This window comes from Centroberyx affinis, unplaced genomic scaffold, assembly GCF_046629955.1.
Source record: "Centroberyx affinis isolate AG114_WGS23_722 - 3 ecotype Tasmania unplaced genomic scaffold, CSIRO-AGI_Caff_v1 ptg000469l_1, whole genome shotgun sequence".
NCBI classification, from domain to species: Eukaryota; Metazoa; Chordata; class Actinopteri; order Beryciformes; family Berycidae; genus Centroberyx; species Centroberyx affinis.
The window spans coordinates 95,969-117,869 of NW_027279127.1; the positions used below are offsets into that span (position 1 = coordinate 95,969).

General features: G+C 40.6%; 3 protein-coding genes and 1 non-coding gene across 4 annotated transcripts; 1 reads left to right on the top strand and 3 right to left on the bottom strand.

Annotated features, from left to right (window-relative positions):
* Nucleotides 1-81: 81 nt before the first annotated feature.
* ppp1r8b (protein phosphatase 1, regulatory subunit 8b) lies at nucleotides 82-8,863 on the bottom strand. Its single transcript, XM_071517173.1, has 7 exons — nucleotides 8,791-8,863; nucleotides 8,175-8,235; nucleotides 7,645-7,798; nucleotides 2,608-2,825; nucleotides 1,860-2,004; nucleotides 1,416-1,480; nucleotides 82-1,045 (listed from the first exon to the last, which is right to left on the bottom strand). The coding sequence occupies exons 1-7, from the start codon at nucleotides 8,841-8,843 to the stop codon at nucleotides 692-694; spliced, it is 1,050 nt and encodes a 349-aa protein (XP_071373274.1). The 5' UTR covers nucleotides 8,844-8,863; the 3' UTR covers nucleotides 82-691.
* Nucleotides 7,886-8,049, bottom strand: LOC139642374 (small Cajal body-specific RNA 1). Its single transcript, XR_011695042.1, has one exon. It is a non-coding gene; the product is annotated as a small Cajal body-specific RNA 1 (non-coding RNA).
* Nucleotides 8,864-9,653: 790 nt separating the features above from the next.
* On the top strand, nucleotides 9,654-15,402 carry themis2 (thymocyte selection associated family member 2). Its single transcript, XM_071517169.1, has 6 exons — nucleotides 9,654-9,789; nucleotides 10,530-10,670; nucleotides 11,094-11,519; nucleotides 11,805-13,030; nucleotides 13,236-13,350; nucleotides 13,480-15,402. The coding sequence occupies exons 1-6, from the start codon at nucleotides 9,690-9,692 to the stop codon at nucleotides 13,593-13,595; spliced, it is 2,124 nt and encodes a 707-aa protein (XP_071373270.1). The 5' UTR covers nucleotides 9,654-9,689; the 3' UTR covers nucleotides 13,596-15,402.
* A 210-nt stretch (nucleotides 15,403-15,612) lies between these two features.
* rpa2 (replication protein A2) lies at nucleotides 15,613-21,488 on the bottom strand. Its single transcript, XM_071517172.1, has 9 exons — nucleotides 21,357-21,488; nucleotides 21,044-21,138; nucleotides 20,681-20,782; nucleotides 20,412-20,525; nucleotides 19,842-19,916; nucleotides 18,704-18,820; nucleotides 18,108-18,242; nucleotides 17,053-17,147; nucleotides 15,613-16,124 (listed from the first exon to the last, which is right to left on the bottom strand). The coding sequence occupies exons 1-9, from the start codon at nucleotides 21,367-21,369 to the stop codon at nucleotides 16,037-16,039; spliced, it is 834 nt and encodes a 277-aa protein (XP_071373273.1). The 5' UTR covers nucleotides 21,370-21,488; the 3' UTR covers nucleotides 15,613-16,036.
* Nucleotides 21,489-21,901: the final 413 nt, after the last annotated feature.

A 21,901-nucleotide genomic window follows, 5' to 3' on the forward strand; every position in this document is an offset into this window, starting at 1 on the left:
GTGATAAATGCAGCACCATTTCAGAGAACACCACATTAGACAAGTCATATCGGTCTAACGTGTCTCACGGAAATGTCTGTGTGTAGAAATAGAAATTGATAACTTCAGTATTTTGTTTAACCTTTTCAAAGTAAAAAAAAAAAAAGCCCCATCTTTTTGTGATTTCATGTCTAGAGACTTTCCTCACATCCTACAGTAAAACATTTTGTATAAAAGTTTTTTTTTTTCCATTTGCTTAATAGCATTATCAAAATATTCAAGGAGTGAAAAAATGTTGAAACATTTGTTTAGTAGGAAAAAAAATACAACAACTTGATATCCAACACATCAAAAACATAATTCAATGACCCATCATATTCACTTTGCCTGACACTAACAGCCAAGTACACCAAACCACCACTCTGGGGCACAAACGCTCACTGCCATGTCTTGTGAATTTACTTTAATTTTGTTTGCAATCAACAAGATTCAACTTATCAAATGCTCACACAGCACTGTAGATGGTACTGTGTAACGGGCCCCAGGGAATCAGCGGAATGCCTTTTGAACAGTTTTTGTGATGATGATGGAGCAACATCTAACTTTAAAAAAACTCCAAATAGTCTGAGAAGTGAATGACTCCACCTCTGCCAGGACACAGTCCCTGATGTCTCTGCTGGGAACCTGAGAGTCATCGGCTTGGAGGGAGCGGTTAGATGAGTAGGGAAGGTGTGGGTTTCTTGCCCGGCCAAGCCTCTTTGGCGTACTTCTTCTTGCGTGGCTCGTTGTGGGTGTCGGGGAGGTAGGGGCCTGTGACGGGAGCGGGGTTGAGGGTGACGGGTGGCTGGGGGGCCTCGGGGGCCAGGTCCACTTCTGGGGCAGGGTTGGGGAAGGGCAGAGGAAGCCCTCCCAGGATGGCAGCTCCTCCTGGGGCGCCTGTTGGCTGGTTCTCGTGGCTGGTGGGAGGCAAGTCCCCGTACAGACCACCGCTCAAGGAGTAGCCGTGCATGCGTTTTGAAGTCAGGTCTTCAAGCCCCAGAGTGTTTTGGCCCTCTACTCTCCGTTTCTACAGGCGACAGGAATGGCAGTTTTAACTATGCAGGTCATACATTTACTAACTAGGTCAAACATTTACCTTTGGAGATCACACTCCTAACCTGTTGCTTTTTAAGATTAACATAACATATAACATTTGCTGGACACTTTAATCCACAGTGCCACAAAGCACTATGGGTAGCAGCAATTGAAATATAACCCCTAACTCTGTTATGCTCTACCCCGTGAGCTACACAGAACCAGAGTCATTCATTTTGCTCAAGCACAGCACTATTTATGTGCTCAGTAACCTTACAGCACAACACTGTTACTGATTCTGTATTGCATTGTATTGTCTTCAACTGAATCAAACATGTTCAAATGATAAAATCATAACTTACCTTGATGGGGACGACAGCAGTCTGCACCATATTCCTGAAACGTCCTACTGAGGGGTCTATATCCTCTGTAATATTAAAAAAAAAATGTTTTAATGTTCATGACCACCTGTATATCAGCCTCAAATCATGGAGGTTGTTAGAATATGTACAGTATATCTGACCAGCAACATAGCTTGATAAATACTTTTCCTTCATGACAACAGGCCTCATAGAACAAAATCAGTCCATATTATGTTAGCCAAGCTAAATCTGAACCACTATTTTTGGAGAGTAGATGTACATATCATCAGTGAACTACAAATTCGATAGTGCAGAGTATTTACTGGTGTTCTGCAAGCAGGTTACAGGTTTTGCAAAACTCTGGCCCAGTATTTCAGTGTCTCTCAATGTTTCAAGCATACAGAAGTATTGAAAAAATGTGTCACTCTGACTTTGATTTTATACCTGGGTTGATGATGTCATCCTCCTCACTGAAAGTGACCCTGGAGTTTCTCCTCTTCCTCTTGGGCCTCTGGATTTCCAGGTTGCCCTCCTCGATGGTCAAGAGGGAGATGCGCTTGTTGTGAGCTGTGTTGAACTCTGTCAGGTTCTGTCAGAATGAAGAGATGTGGGGAAAAATTCAGTGTAATGGGGTAATATCAGCATTTCAGGATACAAACCAGTGATACCGAGTTAATTAAGTGATTATCACTGGAGGCCTGCAGTTGAAAACTTTAGTAGAGTAGGGTTATCATTAGATCACAATTTTACTGTACAATATTATACCAGACCATGCATGACAATAACAAGTACTATCACAAGTATCACTATAATAGTTTGCATCATCATTATATTCTTGAAATTTTGGGATGGCATTGCTTTCCTTATATCAACACTACCAACACAAGCTACATTCTGTGTGGATGAAAACAAAATAAAATTTTAATTCAATACGATACTTAAGAAACATAGGTGTACCCTAATTGTACAACAAAAATTGTTAGTGCAATCGGTTGTATCTTCTACCTAAAACAGCAACTGAAAAGGCAAATCTTTACTCAAGCCACATTATGTTACTTGGTATATATATATATATATATATGAGTATCATGGATTATTATGAGCTAAATAATGCAGTTTTCATTCTCATTTAACTGGTTCCTACTTCAGAACATTGGAATATTATTATTATCGAGAAACTCATTGAACTTACCTCCAGTTCAGTCTCTTCCTCTGGTAGGCCAAGCAGTCCTTTCAGCTCCTCATCCTCTCCGGTCTTACTGTCTCCTGTGCCAGCAGTGCCTTGGGTCTGTGGTTTCTCTCTGATGGTGTAGGTCCGCGTCGAAGCCCCAAAAGATATTGTCGAATCTATGGGAACCTGCTGAGGCTTGTGGGCCTCCAGACGGATGTGTCCAAGGAAGGTACCATGTGCTAAGATGGGGACAATCAAATGCATATAAATTTGTATACATTTGGACAGATTATTCAGTCAGTTTTCAGTTTTTTATGGAACTGAATTGGATATGATTGAACCCTGGTGGTAATGCATGTGCTGCTTTTAATGTGTCATACAGAGGTGAAAAAAAGAGGCATGATTATCCAAGATAGTTCTAATAGTCCAGGCATTTTACCCAAAAATGTGGGTCAACCTCTCACAAATTGCAACAAAAACAAACTCAATGGATTTTGTGTACTCAATATGTTCTGATTGAGAGAAAAAAAGTCCTAAGGAATTGTATGAAGGGAAAGTTTTGAAAATCACCTAAATATGATCCTACCAAAAACGCCTTTTTAGCCTTTTTTTTTTTTACAATGTAAGTCTATGGGAGGACTGTTCAAACCATGCCCACTTTGAACTCTAACTACTCTTTCATACTTTAAGCTAGAAACTCCATTCAAACTTTAAACGGGTCACCACTTTTAGTACTTTATTACTCTTATTCAGCTTTTTGATACCTTTTGTACTTTTTGAGAAAACGCAGTTTAAGTTTTATACTTTTTTCAACCTTTATAATGGGATCCTATGGAGCCAGCCTACAGTGCATGATGTCACAATTCACTCTAGCAGACTGTACAGGCTGGACTTTTTACTAAATTCACACATTTTAAAACTGTGACAGTTCACACAACTTTAACACTACATACACATATTATACATCAAACCCTTCTACAATCATATATAATACCACATTTCAGGGGTTTGTGGGGATGAGAAATCCAATTTTGAGTTTATTTTGTAATTAACCTTAATCCTACCAACTGGGGTATCCGCAGACCCCAGAGGTATACTTTTTGTCATATCTCACAGGTGTTTTTATTCTATCATTCCTATTTTTCATGACTTTGTCAATCAATTTCTTCCTAATGAATCATTGTTTTCTGTTTGTTTTAATTAGTGCTTTTTAAAAAATACCAATGTATTGGGGTCCTGGGGGACCCCAGTCAAAAAGCACCCAATTCTGCCTACGCAGTTTTAATAGAGGGTTAGGGTTAGGATATTGTTCTTTTTGCATGTAACCCTAACCCTAACCATCGACTGACATAGTAAATGAGCAGCACAAGTACATCTGTATCATCGCTTTTCACAATGATGTTTTGATATCTGTCAGAGAGGTGAATTGCATGCAGCACCATTCTGGTGTCAGCTTCCTCTTGTGTGCTGTACAACTCAGGCAAGCAGTGGACACCTGTGTGGTCAACCATCCTGACCTCCTGGCCATTTTCAAATCCACTGAGGGAGAACTTCCGCTACCAGCAGTCTGACTATCAGAGCTCATCTTGACCAGTTCACTCTCCTAACATTATAAAATAACATTTTGAATCTATAGGCCTAAGTTTTTAATGGGAATATTAACATATTTACATTCATCTAATATTGACCTAAAATATTAATTAGGATATGAATAGGATACTAAATATGATGTGATCATGCTGCCATGCTAGCATTACTTATGTCAGCATGCATTTTGAGTGCTGTTAGAATCCTCTACCCACAATGCTTGTTCAGTGTCAAAAGGGGTTTTGCTAGGTGTCAAAAGGGCATAACTGCACGTAAGTGCAAAAAAAACGCCTGCCCTGAAAGAGGGAGTACCAAGTTAATCCCATGTCATTTTCTACCTACTGGTTGTATTTACATCACATTTGCACTGATGGTCTACAGGTAGTGTCCCTACACTCCACAGCAACCAGAAAATATGGTTCTATTGTGAATCAGCAGCCTTTTATATAAGGCCTTATTATAGGCGGAAATATCAAACAGTTAATTTTTCTGAGAAATACTCACTTCTAATCCTAATCTATTCATTTCAGGTAGTCACTGACATTGTCTCATCAAAAACAAGAAGTAATAGTTTGTCACTGAGCACTATTATTGTGACTATCCACTGAGTATAACCCAAAAAAGTACACAAAAATGCCTGCCTTGTAACAGGGAATACCAAGTTGATCCCATGTTTTTTATTTACTGGTTGTATTTACATACTTCATATTAGCACTGATGGTTCTCAGGTAGTATCTCTAGACCTCAAAGCAACCTTAAATTAACCACAATGTCCAAATCGAGGGCTTAAAGCCAAAGGGGCGTAAGTGCGATTTTGGTCGAATATGAGTATTATATATCAATTGAAAGGTCTCAGTGAGATCTTTTCAGTGCCAAAAGGACACAACTAAAATCATGACCCATAAGTTTTAACAACAAAAACTGAAAGCCGTAACAGTAAAAGTAGGGTTTTGCTTGGTGTCAAAAAGGTGTAAGGGCAGTTACGCCCTTTTGACACCTAGTAAAACCCCTTTTGATACTGAACAAGCATTGTGGGTAGAGAACTCTAACAGCACTTAGGTCAGCTCAAAATACATGCTGACGTAAGTAATGCTAGCATGGCAGCATGATCACATCATTTTTAGTATCCTATTCATATCTTAATTAATATTTTAGGTCAATATTAGATGAATGTAAATATGTTAATATTCCCATTAAAAACTTAGGCCTATAGATTCAAAATGTTATTTTATAATGTTAGGAAAGTGAACTGGTCAAGATGAGCTCTGATAGTCAGACTGCTGGTAGCGGAAGTTCTCCCTCAGTGGATTTGAAAATGGCCAGGAGGTCAGGATGGTTGACCACACAGGTGTCCACTGCTTGCCTGAGTTGTACAGCACACAAGAGGAAGCTGACACCAGAATGGTGCTGCATGCAATTCACCTCTCTGACAGATATCAAAACATCATCGTGAAAAGCGATGATACAGATGTACTTGTGCTGCTCATTTACTATGTCAGTCGATGGTTAGGGTTAGGGTTACATGCAAAAAGAACAATATCCTAACCCTAACCCTCTATTAAAACTGCGTAGGCAGAATTGGGTGCTTTTTGACTGGGGTCCCCCAGGACCCCAATACATTGGTATTTTTTAAAAAGCACTAATTAAAACAAACAGAAAACAATGATTCATTAGGAAGAAATTGATTGACAAAGTCATGAAAAATAGGAATGATAGAATAAAAACACCTGTGAGATATGACAAAAAGTATACCTCTGGGGTCTGCGAGTACCCCAGTCGGTAGGATTAAGGTTAATTACAAAATAAACTCAAAATTGGATTTCTCATCCCCACAAACCCCTGAAATGTGGTATTATATATGATTGTAGAAGGGTTTGATGTATAATATGTGTATGTAGTGTTAAAGTTGTGTGAACTGTCACAGTTTTAAAATGTGTGAATTTAGTAAAAAGTACAGCCTGTACAGCCTGTACAGTCTGCTAGAGTGAATTGTGACATCATGCACTGTAGGCTGGCTCCATAGGGGGCGATCACACCGAGAAGCGTCGCCACCAAAACCGCGTCGCCACCAAAACCGCGTCGCCACCAAAACCATTGTTTTCCTATGGTACGGCGCGCCTGGCACGCGCTCTTCTGTTGCGCTGCGCGTCGCGTTTTTCTGGTGGTTTTTAGGCGCGCATAAAAGTTAAAATAATCTCAACTTTTCAGCGCAAGGCGCGGAGTCGCACCGCTCGTCAATGTCACATTTGGGCCAGGCAGCCAATCAAATCAAGCAGAAGGCGGGCTTTCTTTCCTGTTGTGATGTGGTATGATGTGGTGGGAACGGTGGGACACTGGCAAACACACATGAAAAGCTGATATTAGCGGTCTTTAACCCAGTCGCACACGCAGCCCTGCTCCTCAGTGCTCCATAGGCGCACCAAGCTGTTTTGCCCGATGCGGTCTGCCTAGGCGTTTTTGAAGCGGCTGCGCCTGTAGCGACGCTTCTCGGTGTGATCGCCCCCATAGGATCCCATTATAAAGGTTGAAAAATGTATAAAACTCAAACTGCGATTTCTCAAAAAGTACAAAAGGTATCAAAAAGCTGAATAAGGGTAATAAAGTACTAAAAGTGGTGACCCGTTTAAAGTTTGAATGGAGTTTCTAGCTTAAAGTATGAAAGAGTAGTTAGAGTTCAAAGTGGGCATGGTTTGAACAGTCCTCCCATAGACTTACATTGTAAAAAAAAAAAAAGGCTAAAAAGGCGTTTTTGGTAGGATCATATTTAGGTGATTTTCAAAACTTTCCCTTCATACAATTCCTTAGGACTTTTTTCTCTCAATCAGAACATATCGAGAACACAAAATCCATTGAGTTTGTTTTTGTTGCAATTTGTGGGAGGTCAAGTTACATTATTACTGGACTATAAACAGGGTGCAAAATTACCGCCAAGCACAAACTGCTGGTAAAAGTGTTTTTTGGTAAATAAATATGGGTCACCTGACACACTGGCCAGTAACTTTCTGAGACGTTTACACTTGATGAATGCCTTGGTTATACACCGTCATTGGTCTCTGTCTGTTCTCAAATTTTGTCTCAAACAGGCAGACTTTCCTAGCCTAATGTTAGCACAAACTTAACGTTATTCCCATGTGGGGACACACAGCAAATGTGAGGCCATTAAAAAGAAAAAAAGAAAACCAAGACAAAAGCATCCAAGTTTTAAATTAAAACTCTAATCTAATCAAACAGTACCTGATTCTGTTCACAAAATAGTACCAAAACCTACCTGGTTTTGATGCTATTTTGATGACATATTTCTATGAAAAGTGTATGTTACTTAATTTGACTGGTCAAGATTATTCTTGGCAGGTTTTTTCAGTTTACCAGCCCTTGACAGGTGAGCCAACACTTAATTTCAGACACTGGTTCTAAATACGAAATAAGTCTATCAATAGAAGTGTTCCCATGTGATTTTGAAACATCTCTTACTACTGTTGAGGTCTATGAGAAACACCCTCTTCAGGTGTTTGTGGTAGACCAGGGCAGCATGGGCGCGGGAGCATGACTGATGGTCAATGGTAAAGTCACACCAGTCCGGGTTCCTCCCAAACAGGTAGTACTTCTTCTCATCTATGATCAGTTTCTACAGGGACAGACATTTTTAATGCATCATGGCCGTTAAAACAGCTGGTAAAAATGTAGCCTCCACATGTCAATAGTCTGGAAATGTCTCTGTGCCTCTGAGCCATAACTCAACAGTGTCGCTTCCCACTGAAAAGCTTAAATCTCAGGGCTTATATTACTCTCGCACCATTTTGAAACCAGGCAGCCATGGAAACCCCAGTGTGCAACACAACTGGGATGAAGTGACTGTCAGGTTCGTATCTGGTGCAATTCATACAGTGCAATCTCCACACAACGTTGACCATTATATGTATTAATGATTTGGCTAACTAATCACATGCATAGTGAAAATGCGAAACCTTTGATGAGGACGATGTTATTCCGAAAGCCCCTACCTCTATCAGTTTGTCTCCTTTCATCACGTCTAGATGGAGCCCTGGGGGAGGCTTGCCTGCCCTGCAAGCAAAGCAATGAAACAATAATGCACAGTGATACAGACCTGCTTGAACTTAAAGCACAATTCCATGGAAAGATGATAGATGTAGCTGCAGAATAAAGACACTAACGTTAACTAACTTCTCATGGTTAAAGGTTTCTCTATGAGAACGTATGATTAGCGTGTGACTCAGAAAAACGTTAGCGTTAGCCAGCTATTGCTAGGTCAGGGATGCGATCAGTGCACAACCTGAGAACTAACTTGTGCAAATAAAAAAAATCTCCTATTTGAATCAATGTAAGCGTTGTGTTGAGGACTGGTATCCTGAAAAAAACACAACATGCAATACGTAACATCATGTTGCACATAATACCTAATGCGATTTGAAAGTTAGGCTTGCTAACGATAATAGTTAGGTTAGCCAGCTAGCTTGCTCACTCGCTTGCAGTATTAAGTAGAGACTACTCATTGATTCAAAGCAAATAAACGAGTGAAAGTAGGCTACTAATTACCAAGTAATGCTGAGATTAATTATCAAACATTGCGTTAGTTCTCTAGCATGTGCATTTGCTCACCATGATGGACAATCAAAAGGAGGGGGACTGTCTTTGCTTATTTTAGTCGCCATCTTGCTTCATCTTCTCAATGCCGAACTGCATATTGGGTAACCATCACCTTGGCTTGTTGGGAGTTGGAGTTCTACCAAATCTTGCCTTTTTGCCTTTACCTCTTTGTATGCCATGATGTTTTATGGCTCTACCCATACATATAGATTATGGACAGTGTGGGGACACAGTTCCAAATACATTTATTTCCTCTCATTCTCTCTCTCTCTCTCTCTCTGTCTCTAACCAGAAGCTGGTGGACTGGTGGACTCTGCTGTCCACCGGTCTGTCTAGGAGGGTGCTCAAGGCTTGGTCAACCTAGAGAGCCGGGTGGCAGCTTAGAAAATTTTGTGCAGAACCAATATCTGCTAGAGAGAACCAGTGTGCCCATTGCTGCAGAGGGTTTTTGTTTTAGGGCAGGACCGTCAGCTTTTCCTGCAGTTGGAGGAGCTGAACACCACCTTAGGGTGCAGTTTTTCTCAGGGGTGACTCTGTTTCATTTATGAATGTTTGGGGGCTGGACAATGCAATATGTGTGGTGGGAGAAGAGGGTCTGACTGTTTGTATTTAAAATGATTATTGTCAATATAAATATTATTGTAGTTATTACATTGTGGCTGTTGGAGTTAAATAGCCTGTAGTGTCAGCAATCCAGTAATAAAAAGTAAATCAAATATTTTGTTACAAATCATATAACAGGGCTTGTGTAATATCACGAGGCCTAAGTGTGGGAAGGAGAGCATTGTATGAACAACTAACTTCCTCATTCACTTTTGTGGTTTTTGACTGAAAGAGCATCCCCCTCTGTGCTGTGCTTGCCATTTGTTGTTTGCCTTCATTTTTGACTGCACTGCACTGAGGCAGCAGTGATGGCAGGCACAGCTTTGTCTCTGCAACAATTCATTGCATCGTTGGATAAAACTTGTCTACCAAAAATTCTCCAGGTTTGCTCTGGGGTGTACTTCCAAGGTAGGCCTCTCCTGATTGATTTTTATTATTTTCATCTTCGAGGAGTTATTGATTTTAGATGATGACAAAGTTGAAGAGATGAAACTGTACAAACTGTAACGTGTCTGTAAACTACCATTGCTAGTACTGTGGATATTCTATTTTGTTTATTCTTAATCATTTACTTCAAGAATTATGCCAAATAATGTCAGACGTTAGCGAAATTATCATATGCCTCAGTTGTAAGGTTTAGATTGTAGATGATAAGCTACCAGTATCCACTAGGCTGGCAAAGAATAATTGCAGTTTTAAGAAGACACTCAAGAGTGAATTGATGGAATTGACCATGTAAAGTTTGACTTTATTTAATTGCTATTATTGCTATTATTTTTTATTTTTAAATAATACTTTAATCACTGGATTTAGTTTGAATTAATTTGTTACCCTTTTTTTTTTATTAGTTTACTATTATTTTAAGCATTCTCTTATGTTATCATTGATTATTTGTATTGTATTGCTTTTTTGTGAGGACCCCAGGAAGACTAGCTGTCACTAATTTGGCAGCTAATGGGGATCCTAATAAAACAACAACACAATAAAATAATGTTACTGATAAATCTTTCATATTAGAGTATTTAATAATGTGTCCCAGAAAAAGAAGAAAACATGTTGTTTATGCTTAATACATCTGCTTATTGTTGAATGTAACTCTCGCTGTTTTTGTCTCTTTTTCTCTCTCTATCATTCTCTTTCTGTGTCAGGATCTATATATGAGCTTTCTGGGAGCGAGGTGTGCTTTTCCACTGGGGATCTAATAAAGGTCACTGATATAGAGCTTCTGTCAGTCAGCTGTGAAGACATCAGCAACAATGAGACGTTTGAACTGCCTCTTAACCACACAGGTAGGCCTGATCTTTTTTTTTTTTTTTTTTTACCTTTACTTATTCTGGGTGGTCAATTGAGAGCCGGTGCCCTCTTTTACAATGACGCCCTGATACAATACAATAACAATAAAGCATCACAGAGAAAAAGAAAAAAAACACAATATAACAACACAATATGTAGAAAATACATAAAGCCATACATATACATATAACATAAAGCATCTTTGCAGATCAATAGAAACAGGAACACTCCACTGTTACCATGTCCTTCAATAAAAGCTTAAAATGATTGAGTGAAAGCATCTGTTTTAGTTTCAGCAATTCCTGCAGCCTGTTCCACTTGTCTGGTGCATAAAAACTAAAAGCTAAATCTATAAAGAAGATTCTCAGAAGAACAACTTAATCCTTTTTCTAACTACGGCACTCTTCACTGTCTCCCAGGCGTGTTCAAGTTGGTTCCAGAGGGGTTCCCGTACAGTACGGTAGAGGAGATGGTGAGTCTGAGGCCCCTGGGCCTGGACTCCAGCCTCCCATTCTCTTTCACCAGCTGTTCCGAGATGACCTTTGACAATTTCACGCTGGGGGCCGGGAGAGCCGTGACCATGGTGTCCATAGAGCAGCGCAAAGGAGAAGAGGATCGGGTGCGATGCCATCTCCAAGGACAACAGGGAGCTTCGGCGGAGGTGCTCATCCCTCTGTCCTGCCAAGGGGAATTCTATGAGTGTGAGAGCAAGGAGTGCTTCACTCTCAAGGAGATCATGTCCTCACCCTGCCTGTGTAGCCGGAGGTTTCACTTCAACAATACGACTATGTGCGGTCGGCCACTTGTCCTGCACCCAATATACCAGGTCCAGGCCATTATGCACCGTGAGTACGAAGTACACTGACTATAATAAAAAGCTACACGCAGCTAACATACAAGTGATTGTAGAAGTGTATTTTCACAAATTTGAAAACATGCAGTGGTCAGATCAGAATTTACTTACACTTTGTTAAACGTGTTCAAAAAACACATTTTGCATGTGTAAACCATACTCTAGGTTTTGAGTTCTGCTGTGAATAACACCAAGTTACCGCTGCATTTACTGTATGTTTTCATTATAAGTGCTTCCACTACACTCCTAACATAATTTCTCTCACTTTGCTACACAGTGAGGAAGAATGTGGTGAAGTTTCCTTCTAGCTTAGAGGTGGATGTGGTTGATGTGACCGAACAATGTAAGGATGTGAATTTCGTGACCCCGCTCACTCTGATAGAGGTCCTTTCCCAGCCAGATGAACTCTTCCCCACCATGGCAGAAATACTGGAAGAGTCAGAGACCCGGCCTGTGTTGCACTGTAGCTGGCTGCCAGAACTTAGCAAGGGCCAGCACCTGGTTCTCCACAAGAAAGGCACCTCAGCCATGGTTCTGGCCTCCAGCTTGAAGGGCCGGAAGGCACAGCAGTTCTTCCTGGTGTCTCAGCAATATGGCGGACGATTTCGGAGGAGGCCAAGGGAGTTTAGCTCGGTGTACGAGCTGTATGTTGCTTCAGCCCGGGCGCCAGGGCTCAGGGTTAGTGTGACAAGAAACAGCGAGGAGGTGGAGGAGGAGGGCCTGCCTGCCCTCAGCGTCGGGGAACAGCTGGAGGTTGTGCGTTGTGAAAGGGTCGAGTTGGCCTGCGGAGGCAGCAAGGGCCAGAGGCAGACCACTGAGGCTCTCGTTTGTCAGCGCTTCCAAGAATTCAGTGAGGATGATGACGACAATGAAGAGGAAGTTGAGGAGGAAGAGAGAGAGGAACTTATTCTGCCTTTGTACATGCAGAGTCACTTTGTGGAGAAGATAACTGACAATAAGAAGTACAGATTCAAGGACTTGGATAAAGATTTTACTTTGCCGCTGGATGTTAAAGTGGTGAGTCGTGATACAGAACTTGAGACAGATCCTCTGGTTGGGTTCCCATCTCTCAGACTAGAGGCGGCTTTGCTAGAGCCCACCATCCAAGCAAGCCTTCCACGTAGTCCAGAGCACTGCTTTCAGATCCCAGCCCGGTGGCTCTCAATGACGGTCTCCTTTACCCAAGACCCCTTGCCATGGCCCAAGGATCAACCCCCTAAGTGTCATGTGGATACAGTTACCGAGGTGACAGACAGGTTCTATTATGAGTTTTGCAAACAGACTGACTCCGATGAGACTCCGCCCCCACGGCCCCCAAAGCGAAAACCACTGTCATCTAAAGCATCTTCCAAGAAAGCTTCGTCAAAATCCTCCAAAAGAACCTCGTCCAAGCCAGACAGTCCCAAAGACTTGCCAGCTCGTCCACCAAACAGCAGCCTGACCAAAGAGTTTAGCAACTTGACTTTTACTAGCAAAAAGAGGCCCCCTGCTCCCCCACCTCCGGTAAATATTACTTTTATAAAACTTACAAAACATCCACCACTGTGTGACTAGTCTTTGGCCAAGCCACTGTCTAACAGTACAACTTCGAGGAAATTATCTCAGACGTGTCAGCCTATGCAAATATGAGTCACTCCTATTTTTGTTGAAGCAAAGAAGTCAAGCATGTAATACAAATTAATACTTTTGTCTTCCTGTTACTGTCCAGACTACCTTACACGATTCACCTCCACCAATCAACCCCAGAAAGCCAACAGCTGGATTGATATCAGGCAAGGCTCTTCCAAACACCTATGTGAAGGTTGAGGACTCCAAGAGAAACGGTGAAGCTCTAAATAAGTACTATATCACAGATGAATCATTCAGATTACACTTCCTTGAAAATACTGGAAGTGCACTCAGATTAATCATTCAAGCTTTATAATATGAACGGTACTCCTCTTTCCCCACAGCGACGGTATGTGACGTCCACGCAGATGTGGACAGCGACCATGACTATGAATCTGTGGATGAGACTTTGGCAGAAATGGTGAAGAGAGCTCAAGAGACTGTCTTGTTCTATTCATAGTATTCCCATGTCACATGCATTTTCTACCAATATGCCGCTTTACAGTACACACAGCTCATTGACTGTTTGTCATTTGATTGTAATCACCTGTTAATTTATTACAATCACCTGTTATTTTCCTACCAAGATGGCCGTGTGGTGATGTAACAGAATACTATGAATTTAAAATGCTAAACCGCTGCAACAGCAATATCACACACAAGCTTTAAGAGCTGAACTCATAGTGTCTGAGGCAAATGTTGTGTTGAGGTGTCTTTAAGTTATATTACCTTGAATATTTCTATAATGCCGAATGTGGTTAGTCTTTCTGTGTGTTACATTAGTCCTACAGTCGAACCAAGTAAAAGGTATAGAAACTGAAAAAGTACAATTAGTTAGCAAATTTCTGTTATGATTGAATGGTTTTATTCCAAAACACTATGTAGGCTATTTTTTTGGAGAAAAAAAATGCTATACTGGAATTCATCAGTTAATATTAAAGAAACAGCTGATCATGTCCTCAAATTCACAAGTATCCTGTCAGCAAAGGTCTCATAATGTGCTTTACTTTCAAACTAACAATATAAGAGTAGGACTCATTAAGGCTGCATATTTAATTCTGTAATGAAATTCTTCAACTAAAAAGTATACTGTATACTGCATCTGAGATATGACCTATGGGATTGTTTGCAAGACTCCATTATCAAAGGCAATGTGCTTTGAATTTATGGTGGTCAATAAAAAAAAGTGTGACATTTCTGCTTCCCTAGCAACCATAGCTGCTAATAGATATAGTTGTATTAAGGATGTAGGATTAATGCTGTGTTGGTGGCTAGTGAGGAGGAATGAAAAAAGGTCTGTTGACCAGAGGTGTAACCAAGTCAACTTTGCTCGAGTCCCAAGTCAGGCAGTCAGGCACAAGTCCCAAGTCTGTAGACTACAAAGTCAAGTCCATGTAATTATGTCAAGTCTCAAGTTTAAGAACACAAAGTCAAGTCAGAACAAATCAAGAATCCAGTATCAATTTAATATCTGATCAATATATCTAGGACTTCAAGATATGTAGGACTTTATTGTTTTAATAGTATAAATCGATTCCTATAGGGAAACTCTCTTTTCTGTTGTCCCGCTCAGGGGGGTCAGAGCACAGGGTCATTGCTAGGCCTAGGGATTCAGTTTCTTGCTCAAGGACACTTCAGCAGTGCAAATGCTTGCTGATACGGAGGCTTGAACCCCGGTCTTTCTCTGTCGTTCAATCTCAGCACTAGGCCACCCTACGAACAAAACGTCATCCCCCCCCTGCTTCTCACTGTCATGGATCCCCCTGCTAGCAATAGCATCGGTTTGAGAAACTCTTCTACCCATCATTCATTCATTCTCTTTACCCGATTAATTCTTTGCAAGGTAGCAGAGGTCTGGAGAGCGGAAGTATTATATGGAGCTTTTCACCGCATACATTGGGTGGAAGGCAGGGAAATCCCTTAGGCAGACATTCACACTTATCTACACATCATTTAGAGTTCACATGACTTGTGTGTCTTTGGAATGTGGGAGGAAACCAAAATGAACATGGGGAGAAAACGGAAACTCCACACAGAAAGGGCCTGGGCTTGTTGCTGTGAGGCAGCAGCGCTAACCACAGACACCTCTTGCCATTTCACACTTTGTCATGGATTCCACTGCTAGCAAAAGCATCAGTTTGAGGAACTCTTCCACCCATCATGCTGAACTAAAATATCAGCACACAAAAAGGTGCTATAGACAGCTTGTCAAATTCCTCATTTTTTAAATGACTCAGCGATACACCATTTAGTATCACTTTCCATTTATATACTGTGTACTTGCACCACTTTATGAAAATGAGGATGTTTTGCAAATTTGTTGTTAAATAATGCTTTCTTTGATTGAGAAAATCAAAGAAAGAATGAAATTATGAAGAAACTCTTGATGAAGTTTGTAAACAGCTTGTTCTTTTTTACATTCTTAATTCCTCTCTAGTAACATTGTGTACAACAGACGTGAAAGGCCTATACATATATTCTGTAAAGTCTTTTAATGTTGGCAAAATGTTACAGACAAGAAAACAAAAATAAATTCTGTTCCAAACTTTTAAAATTACAAAATGCTTTACAGTGGGGAATATGTAATTAAAGTATTGACTGCTAACATGGTCTTTCAAAGTAAAACCATTGGGACTCTTGCAAAATAGCAGAAGCAACCACAGTAAAACAGGATGTGTGAACAATAGGTGCCAAAACCTAAACTTTAACCATAAGTTGTTCAACTAACATTAACCACAGAACCTTTACAGAGGACTCATACAAGCTCACTTGGTCCTATGGCACCTAAGAAGTCCGACAGCCTGTGATTCAAGTGCTAGCTTTGAATGAAAGTTGCTAGTTATGACTTTTGTCAGTTGGAGTTCAAATGGAGAGTGTACTGTAAGCAGGGGTTGGAGGTGTCTAGTCGTCATTGTCTGTTGATTTGAAGTGGTCCTCGTCGATAGTGGAAAAGATGTGACCTTCGTTGCTTAGGAACTCCACTGCCTGCCTGTTAAGAGGACAGAGGGAAAAGTCATGCATAATATTTCCGTGGCACCTTTCTTAACAAACTTGAAGTACTGTCAAACAAAAAGGAACAAAACAAACATTTCCAATCAGCTATATTAAAAGGAAGACTGGGACTATCCATTAAAGGTCCAATGTTGATGATAATGTTTTGCGTCGTCACTGACAGCTTTAGGGCTAGGGTTGAAAAATAGACCAAAAAATCGAATTGCGATTATTTGACAGAATATTGCAATTGCGATTTAAACTGTGATTCATATCATCACAAGTTTTCTTGTCACATTTTTTTAGAACTTTAAAATCGTTTAAAGAAAAGTGATTTTGTTAAAATAAATGTCAAATGTGCAGGATTTACTGAGTTTGAGTATGATGAAAGGTTTTCTCCAATATTGTAAATTGATTCATGGACCAAAGATTACCTGGAGCTCTAAAACACCTTGTTTAGAAATCCAGTTTGGACCAAACTCTCTCTTAAGCAATTAATTGCAGATTTCAATATTTTTCAATTAATTGTTCAGCACTACTTAGGGCACATTCACACTATTCTGCTTTTTTCAGCCAGTATGACAACATGAAAATTAGTGGGGAGCGGTCGCAAGGATGGAATGGATGGAAAACTCTGCAACTGGTTTCTTTATAGGCAGAGAACAAGTAGTTGTGTTGGACATACGCACTGATAGCTGATCATGGCAGCTGGTCGTTCTGGAATTATAGTGTGTGAATTAAAGTGTGGGAACCTGCCTTTTCAAATTATCAGCTCAAAATGTGGTGGAGGCACCAAATTGTTCTATATAAAAAAAGCACAATAGTGTGAGTGCTCCCTCATGACATTTGTGGTCACACAGGCAATGTGAGCAGATGTGACTACTTCCGAGCCACATGTTAAGGTGTAGAGGAGAAGAGACTCTCACTTGATGACAGCCAGACTAATGCCGCTGAGTCTCTGCTTTAGGTCCTGAATGCTGATGCCTTGTTCATCTGGGCAGCCTCTTATCAAACTCAGCACCTTTGGAGAAGGATAGCACATTAACAACATGCACATACTGTCAAATTCTGAATATAGGAACACACTTCACTTTCGCCAGTAACTGTTCTTTGGTTTCTGCGAAACCACTACCTTTTTTTTTTTTAATAATTTGTAGGTTATTTCTGCCTTGTCGCATAGTCACAGTGAATACAGACAGGAAGCATGTGAGAGACGGGGGGACAGCATGCAACAAAGGTCCTGGGCCAAATTCGAACCCAGAATGCCGCAGATACATGGTATGCGCCTCCAGGAAACACCATCACTACTTGTTTGATAATGGAAAAACAGTGACAATTTTCACATCTAGCTGATGCTGACAATTAGTAAGCAGGTAAGGGTCCAGTGGTGGGATGCAACAATTTTTATTTGTCAATTTTGCATATTCATAAACAATGTGCCATTGTGTTTTGAACATGGCTGGGGTAAATTGCTGTTCTCAGATACATTGTTGTAAATGTTATATTTACTAATAACAATGGTTTTCCAGAAGTCAAATTTTTTTTAGGCAGCTGCTTTGGTCCTCCCATTCTGCCACAGAAATCAGCTATTTGGCCATTACAGGTGTACTGCAATTATTGTGTTCGTCTATACACTGGAATGCACTAAATGCAGCCTATGATAGCCGAGTATCTTATCTTGGTTTGGACACAGGCTACAATAAACGTACTTATGTGGTGTAATGTATGGTGAAAAACTGTGAAATGTTTGATTGCTAAATTTTTGTGGTGTAAATTAGTTGTTTAGATTACACAATGAAATCATTACAGCACTAGTTCAGTGCTCATTGCAGCACTAGTTCAGTGTTAAGCTCAAAGACACTTCTGGACACACTGGTTCTTGTGGGGGCCGAACCTGGGACCGAGTGGTCGGTCTAACCACAAGGCCACCCTGCCACTCTATAATGGAACTACACTTTCTAAACCCATAATGTACGCTCACCTGGTTCTGATTTGGGCTCAACCCGTTGGTAGTCATGTCGTTGGCACCCGAATAGCCTCCTCCCATGTTCCCCATGCCCGGCCTTGACATGGGCATGATGCTAGTGTTCATTCCTCCTCCTCCTCCACCACCCAACTAAAAGAGAACCAAGAATAAGTGGTGATGACATGTTGCCTGCTTAGAGCACAAAACGTAAATTATTTGAAATTTGACATTAGCAAATTTGACTACACTCATTCATGGGGGAAAAAAGTTAACAAATGCAAAATTAAAATTAATACATAAACATAGTGGGGCAAATGCTGAAACAGGGTATATTCTCTTAAGTTAATAGTTGCCCAACAGACACCGATTTTAGATTGTTGTTAGATTGTACTTTTAAGTTATATGTTGTGTTTTTGTCAGCCTGTCAGTATATTTGTAGTGTTGGCACATGACTACAAGTAGCTACCCATAAAGATTGGTGGCACTGATAGGGAATTACTAGCTGTCCTAAATGATTGATTCTTCACATTTTGTGCTTGCCATCAATGATGAAAGCTGCCTGCGCTTGTGTCAACATTCCCAACACTGTGGGGAAACTGAACAGTTCTTACCATGGTCTGTGGTTTGCTGTGTATCATGTGTGCTTGCACCACCTCCAGCATGTGTGAAGTGATTTCGTTCATGTCCTCCAGGGGCCTCACACTGAACGCCACCAGGGACCTGTGATTCTGAGACAGGAAGACGAACAAACACACACCCCCACCCTCAGTACATCTGACAACAGATGAATTCACAGAGGAACTGCAGGCTTGCTCTGGGAACCTCTTCATGCTGTACACATCCTCCTTGGCAACCTGCCTTATGTGCAGAAGTTCTGCATTAAACTGAACAGGAACTCCAGTTACCAAGAAGACTGCAAACTTCAACAGGGAAACAAACTTCTGCTACATTTCCACAACTAATTTTTAACAATGGTCTAACCGCTGAATCATAACTATCCCAAAAACAGCAGTTTCACCTGATGTCACTAGCCTACACCCGAAACAATCGCACAAACAAACACACTTAGAAAATAATATTCAGAAATATATAAAACCAAAAAAAAAAAATGTGTTAAGCATGTATGAATGAAACATGTATAAAACATCCAGGAGTATCTTGGAGTATGAATACTGATCTGAAACCAGTTTACTTACATTCAAGGTACATTTCACACAGTCATCATAAAGCAGTATTCCTGTGAGATCCATTTCTAATGTAAATAGTCTAGTGGCACCTAGTGTTTGTTTGGTGCAAATTCAAGCACCGCAGCACCACCTGACCTCACAACTAAGAGTGTAATTGATTAAAACAGTATTCAACTGGACTAGTTTGTTTGATTTCTGCCTCTATCCTGTTTGATGAATTAGTTTCATTTGATTTCATAAGGTTTGATTTTTTTAATCATTGTAAAGGCCTATTTTATCTGTGGAACGTTCATTTGGAGTTTTGTTTTGATTTATGGCGAAGACACATGACAGATAGACTAACCTATACATTCAAGCCACTCCATTCAAACAACTGAATGACCACTGGAATCATTGTGGATCATCAAACGAGTGAGTAGCCAGCCCAATGCCATCGCTGATCATGTCTGTAACGGCATCTCTGTGGGCGGAATATAGTTCATACCTAGAAGCCTAACAATTCCTATTCTTAGGAGAGTCGTCTCTGGGGACTGTGGAGACGTATTCTGGACAATAAACTCACCTGAAAGGAGCGCAGGTTGCCGGAGACTTTGACATAAGTGCCTGGTGGCAGGACAGTGCTGTCCACACTGGGATCCTAAGACAGAGCAAAACAAAATCACAGTTTTGCTAAGGTGCCTGAATTGTGTAGTGACCCCAACAAAAACCTTTACACCTTTTAAACAAGGAATAATTAGAAATGATTTCATGTTTTCACCGAAGAAAGTTAAAGAATAGTTGTTGAACTATGTGACAAGAGGAAATAATTGTTGACCAGAAATGTCAGGAGACATTTATTGCCACATATCCTAGTGCCATATCAAGTGGAAGGTAGAAAATATCCCCCACTGATCTGGCTAACTTTAGGGCTAAAATGTTTTTTAATGTTTACCAATTAATATTCCCTATTGTTAAATGATCTGACAAGCTCAACTGAGCATAAAGCCACCAACATTGTTATATCGGTTTTGTTTATCATGCATTTATATTTTAAGCACTTGGTTGATGCTCCTATCCAAAGTAACTGACAATAAGTCCAACTGCAGAATAAGCTTACATTCCTAAATCGCAGTGACAGAGCACCCAGACTCACCTCTGTGTCCACCCACTGCTTTACGTCCATAGGAGCACCTGTCATGTCATCGACCTTGTACTGGATGTTTGTCATGGATTTGTCCGTGTTCCTGATAACACCCACAATGGTAACCTAAGACACAGAACAGAAACTGTTATTCAAGAGTGAGACCAAAAACGTTAATTGATTAGATGCTTCCCATCCCATATGCATAATACAGAACAAAGGGAAAATCTATTACTAAATGATACCGAAGTTCATATGGTCTTGTAGCGAGACCATCCTACCTGGGCAATCTCCACCTCTCCTACTCTGAAGGACTCATCAGCCTGGGTGGCAGACATCAGCTGAGACACTGTGCATGGGATTATCTGTGTGGCACGTGTTCTCTGCAAAGCATACACACAGGTTAACTACTGTTTGTCCATTTGTCAATCAGTGCTATAATCACTACACAACATTGTGTGCACAACTGTGTAAAGGGGAAAGATGTGTTAGGATTTAATGACAACTTGACAGAGGATCTGGATATCTGAACGCGAGATTGAATGGTTGAACTGTGGTATTGGCGTTATTTTTGTTCGGTATATATATTTTTTTTTATTTCCAGCCGATGATGAAAAAGCTGAAGGAGAGACTACAGTACTGACCCCTTTCTTTTCTCCTCCCTGGGATAAAGCAGGTGATGCAAAGCCTCCTGGAGACTGGTTGTATCCTCCAACCATGCTTGATTCATTGTATCCTCCTGAAAAAAACCCAAACACAATGACAGTTGAGTCAAAACGCTCCTTTCTCGCTATGCTGCCCATTTGAAAAGGGCATGTAGCTTTGCTAGCTGACGTTAACACTAAAGATACAACAATAACAAAGAAGCCATGGTAAGCAAGCTAATGCTAGCCGCGGTTAGTCAACTTCAGTAACTCACCCACCCAAGACACGCAACAGTGTAGAAATCAAACTCACCTTGATTCCACATGTTCTTGGCGTCTTATATAACGAACAACAAAATAATTCTGAACTGTTGTGAAGACTGTAAAGAGAGGAGAACGAGTGCACACAAGTCTCTAAACTCCTTATCTGTATAGTTCCGCGCGCTGAACTGACAGGTTACAGCGCCTGCGCCTGCGCGGTACAGAAGTCCCGCGAAATCTGCCATCCAATGAAAACACACAGACGACGTCAAAGGTTTTGCTGCCTTCAGGTGCTGTCGGAAATATTGCAATTCTGAACACCACGTTCAGACCACAGAGGTTCAAACATCAGACCACCATTGCCATATCACTGTGATACTGTTTTAGAAGTTTAAGGGTGTTTTAGAGGTTAACTACTGTTTTAGAGGCTATGCAAACTACAAATTCAAAGTGTCAATTGGTAAACATTTGGGCAACACAGTATACACATAGCCTAAGAATTCTGATTCTTCAAATTTGGAAATTATAATTATTTAACAATAATCTAGAGTTAAGTAAGTTAATTAAATTAGGCTATGTATTGTATTTCTGACTTTG

What these genes read in the sequence shown, in the direction of transcription:
- themis2 (XM_071517169.1), top strand. Translation starts at nt 9,690, where the DNA reads ATGGCAGGCACAGCTTTGTCTCTGCAACAATTCATTGCATCGTTGGAT. An exon ending in CTCTGGGGTGTACTTCCAAG is followed by an intron (nt 9,790 to 10,529) that starts GTAGGCCTCTCC and finishes TTTCTGTGTCAG; the next exon opens with GATCTATATATGAGCTTTCT. An exon ending in ACTGCCTCTTAACCACACAG is followed by an intron (nt 10,671 to 11,093) that starts GTAGGCCTGATC and finishes ACTGTCTCCCAG; the next exon opens with GCGTGTTCAAGTTGGTTCCA.
- rpa2 (XM_071517172.1), bottom strand. An exon ending in GAGAGGTGGAGATTGCCCAG is followed by an intron (nt 20,526 to 20,680) that starts GTAGGATGGTCT and finishes TCTGTGTCTTAG; the next exon opens with GTTACCATTGTGGGTGTTAT. An exon ending in ATTAGTCTGGCTGTCATCAA is followed by an intron (nt 16,125 to 17,052) that starts GTGAGAGTCTCT and finishes TCCTCTTAACAG; the next exon opens with GCAGGCAGTGGAGTTCCTAA.
- ppp1r8b (XM_071517173.1), bottom strand. Translation starts at nt 8,843, where the DNA reads ATGGCGACTAAAATAAGCAAAGACAGTCCCCCTCCTTTTGATTGTCCA. An exon ending in AAGGAGACAAACTGATAGAG is followed by an intron (nt 7,799 to 8,174) that starts GTAGGGGCTTTC and finishes CTGTCCCTGTAG; the next exon opens with AAACTGATCATAGATGAGAA. An exon ending in AGGAAGAGACTGAACTGGAG is followed by an intron (nt 2,005 to 2,607) that starts GTAAGTTCAATG and finishes TCATTCTGACAG; the next exon opens with AACCTGACAGAGTTCAACAC.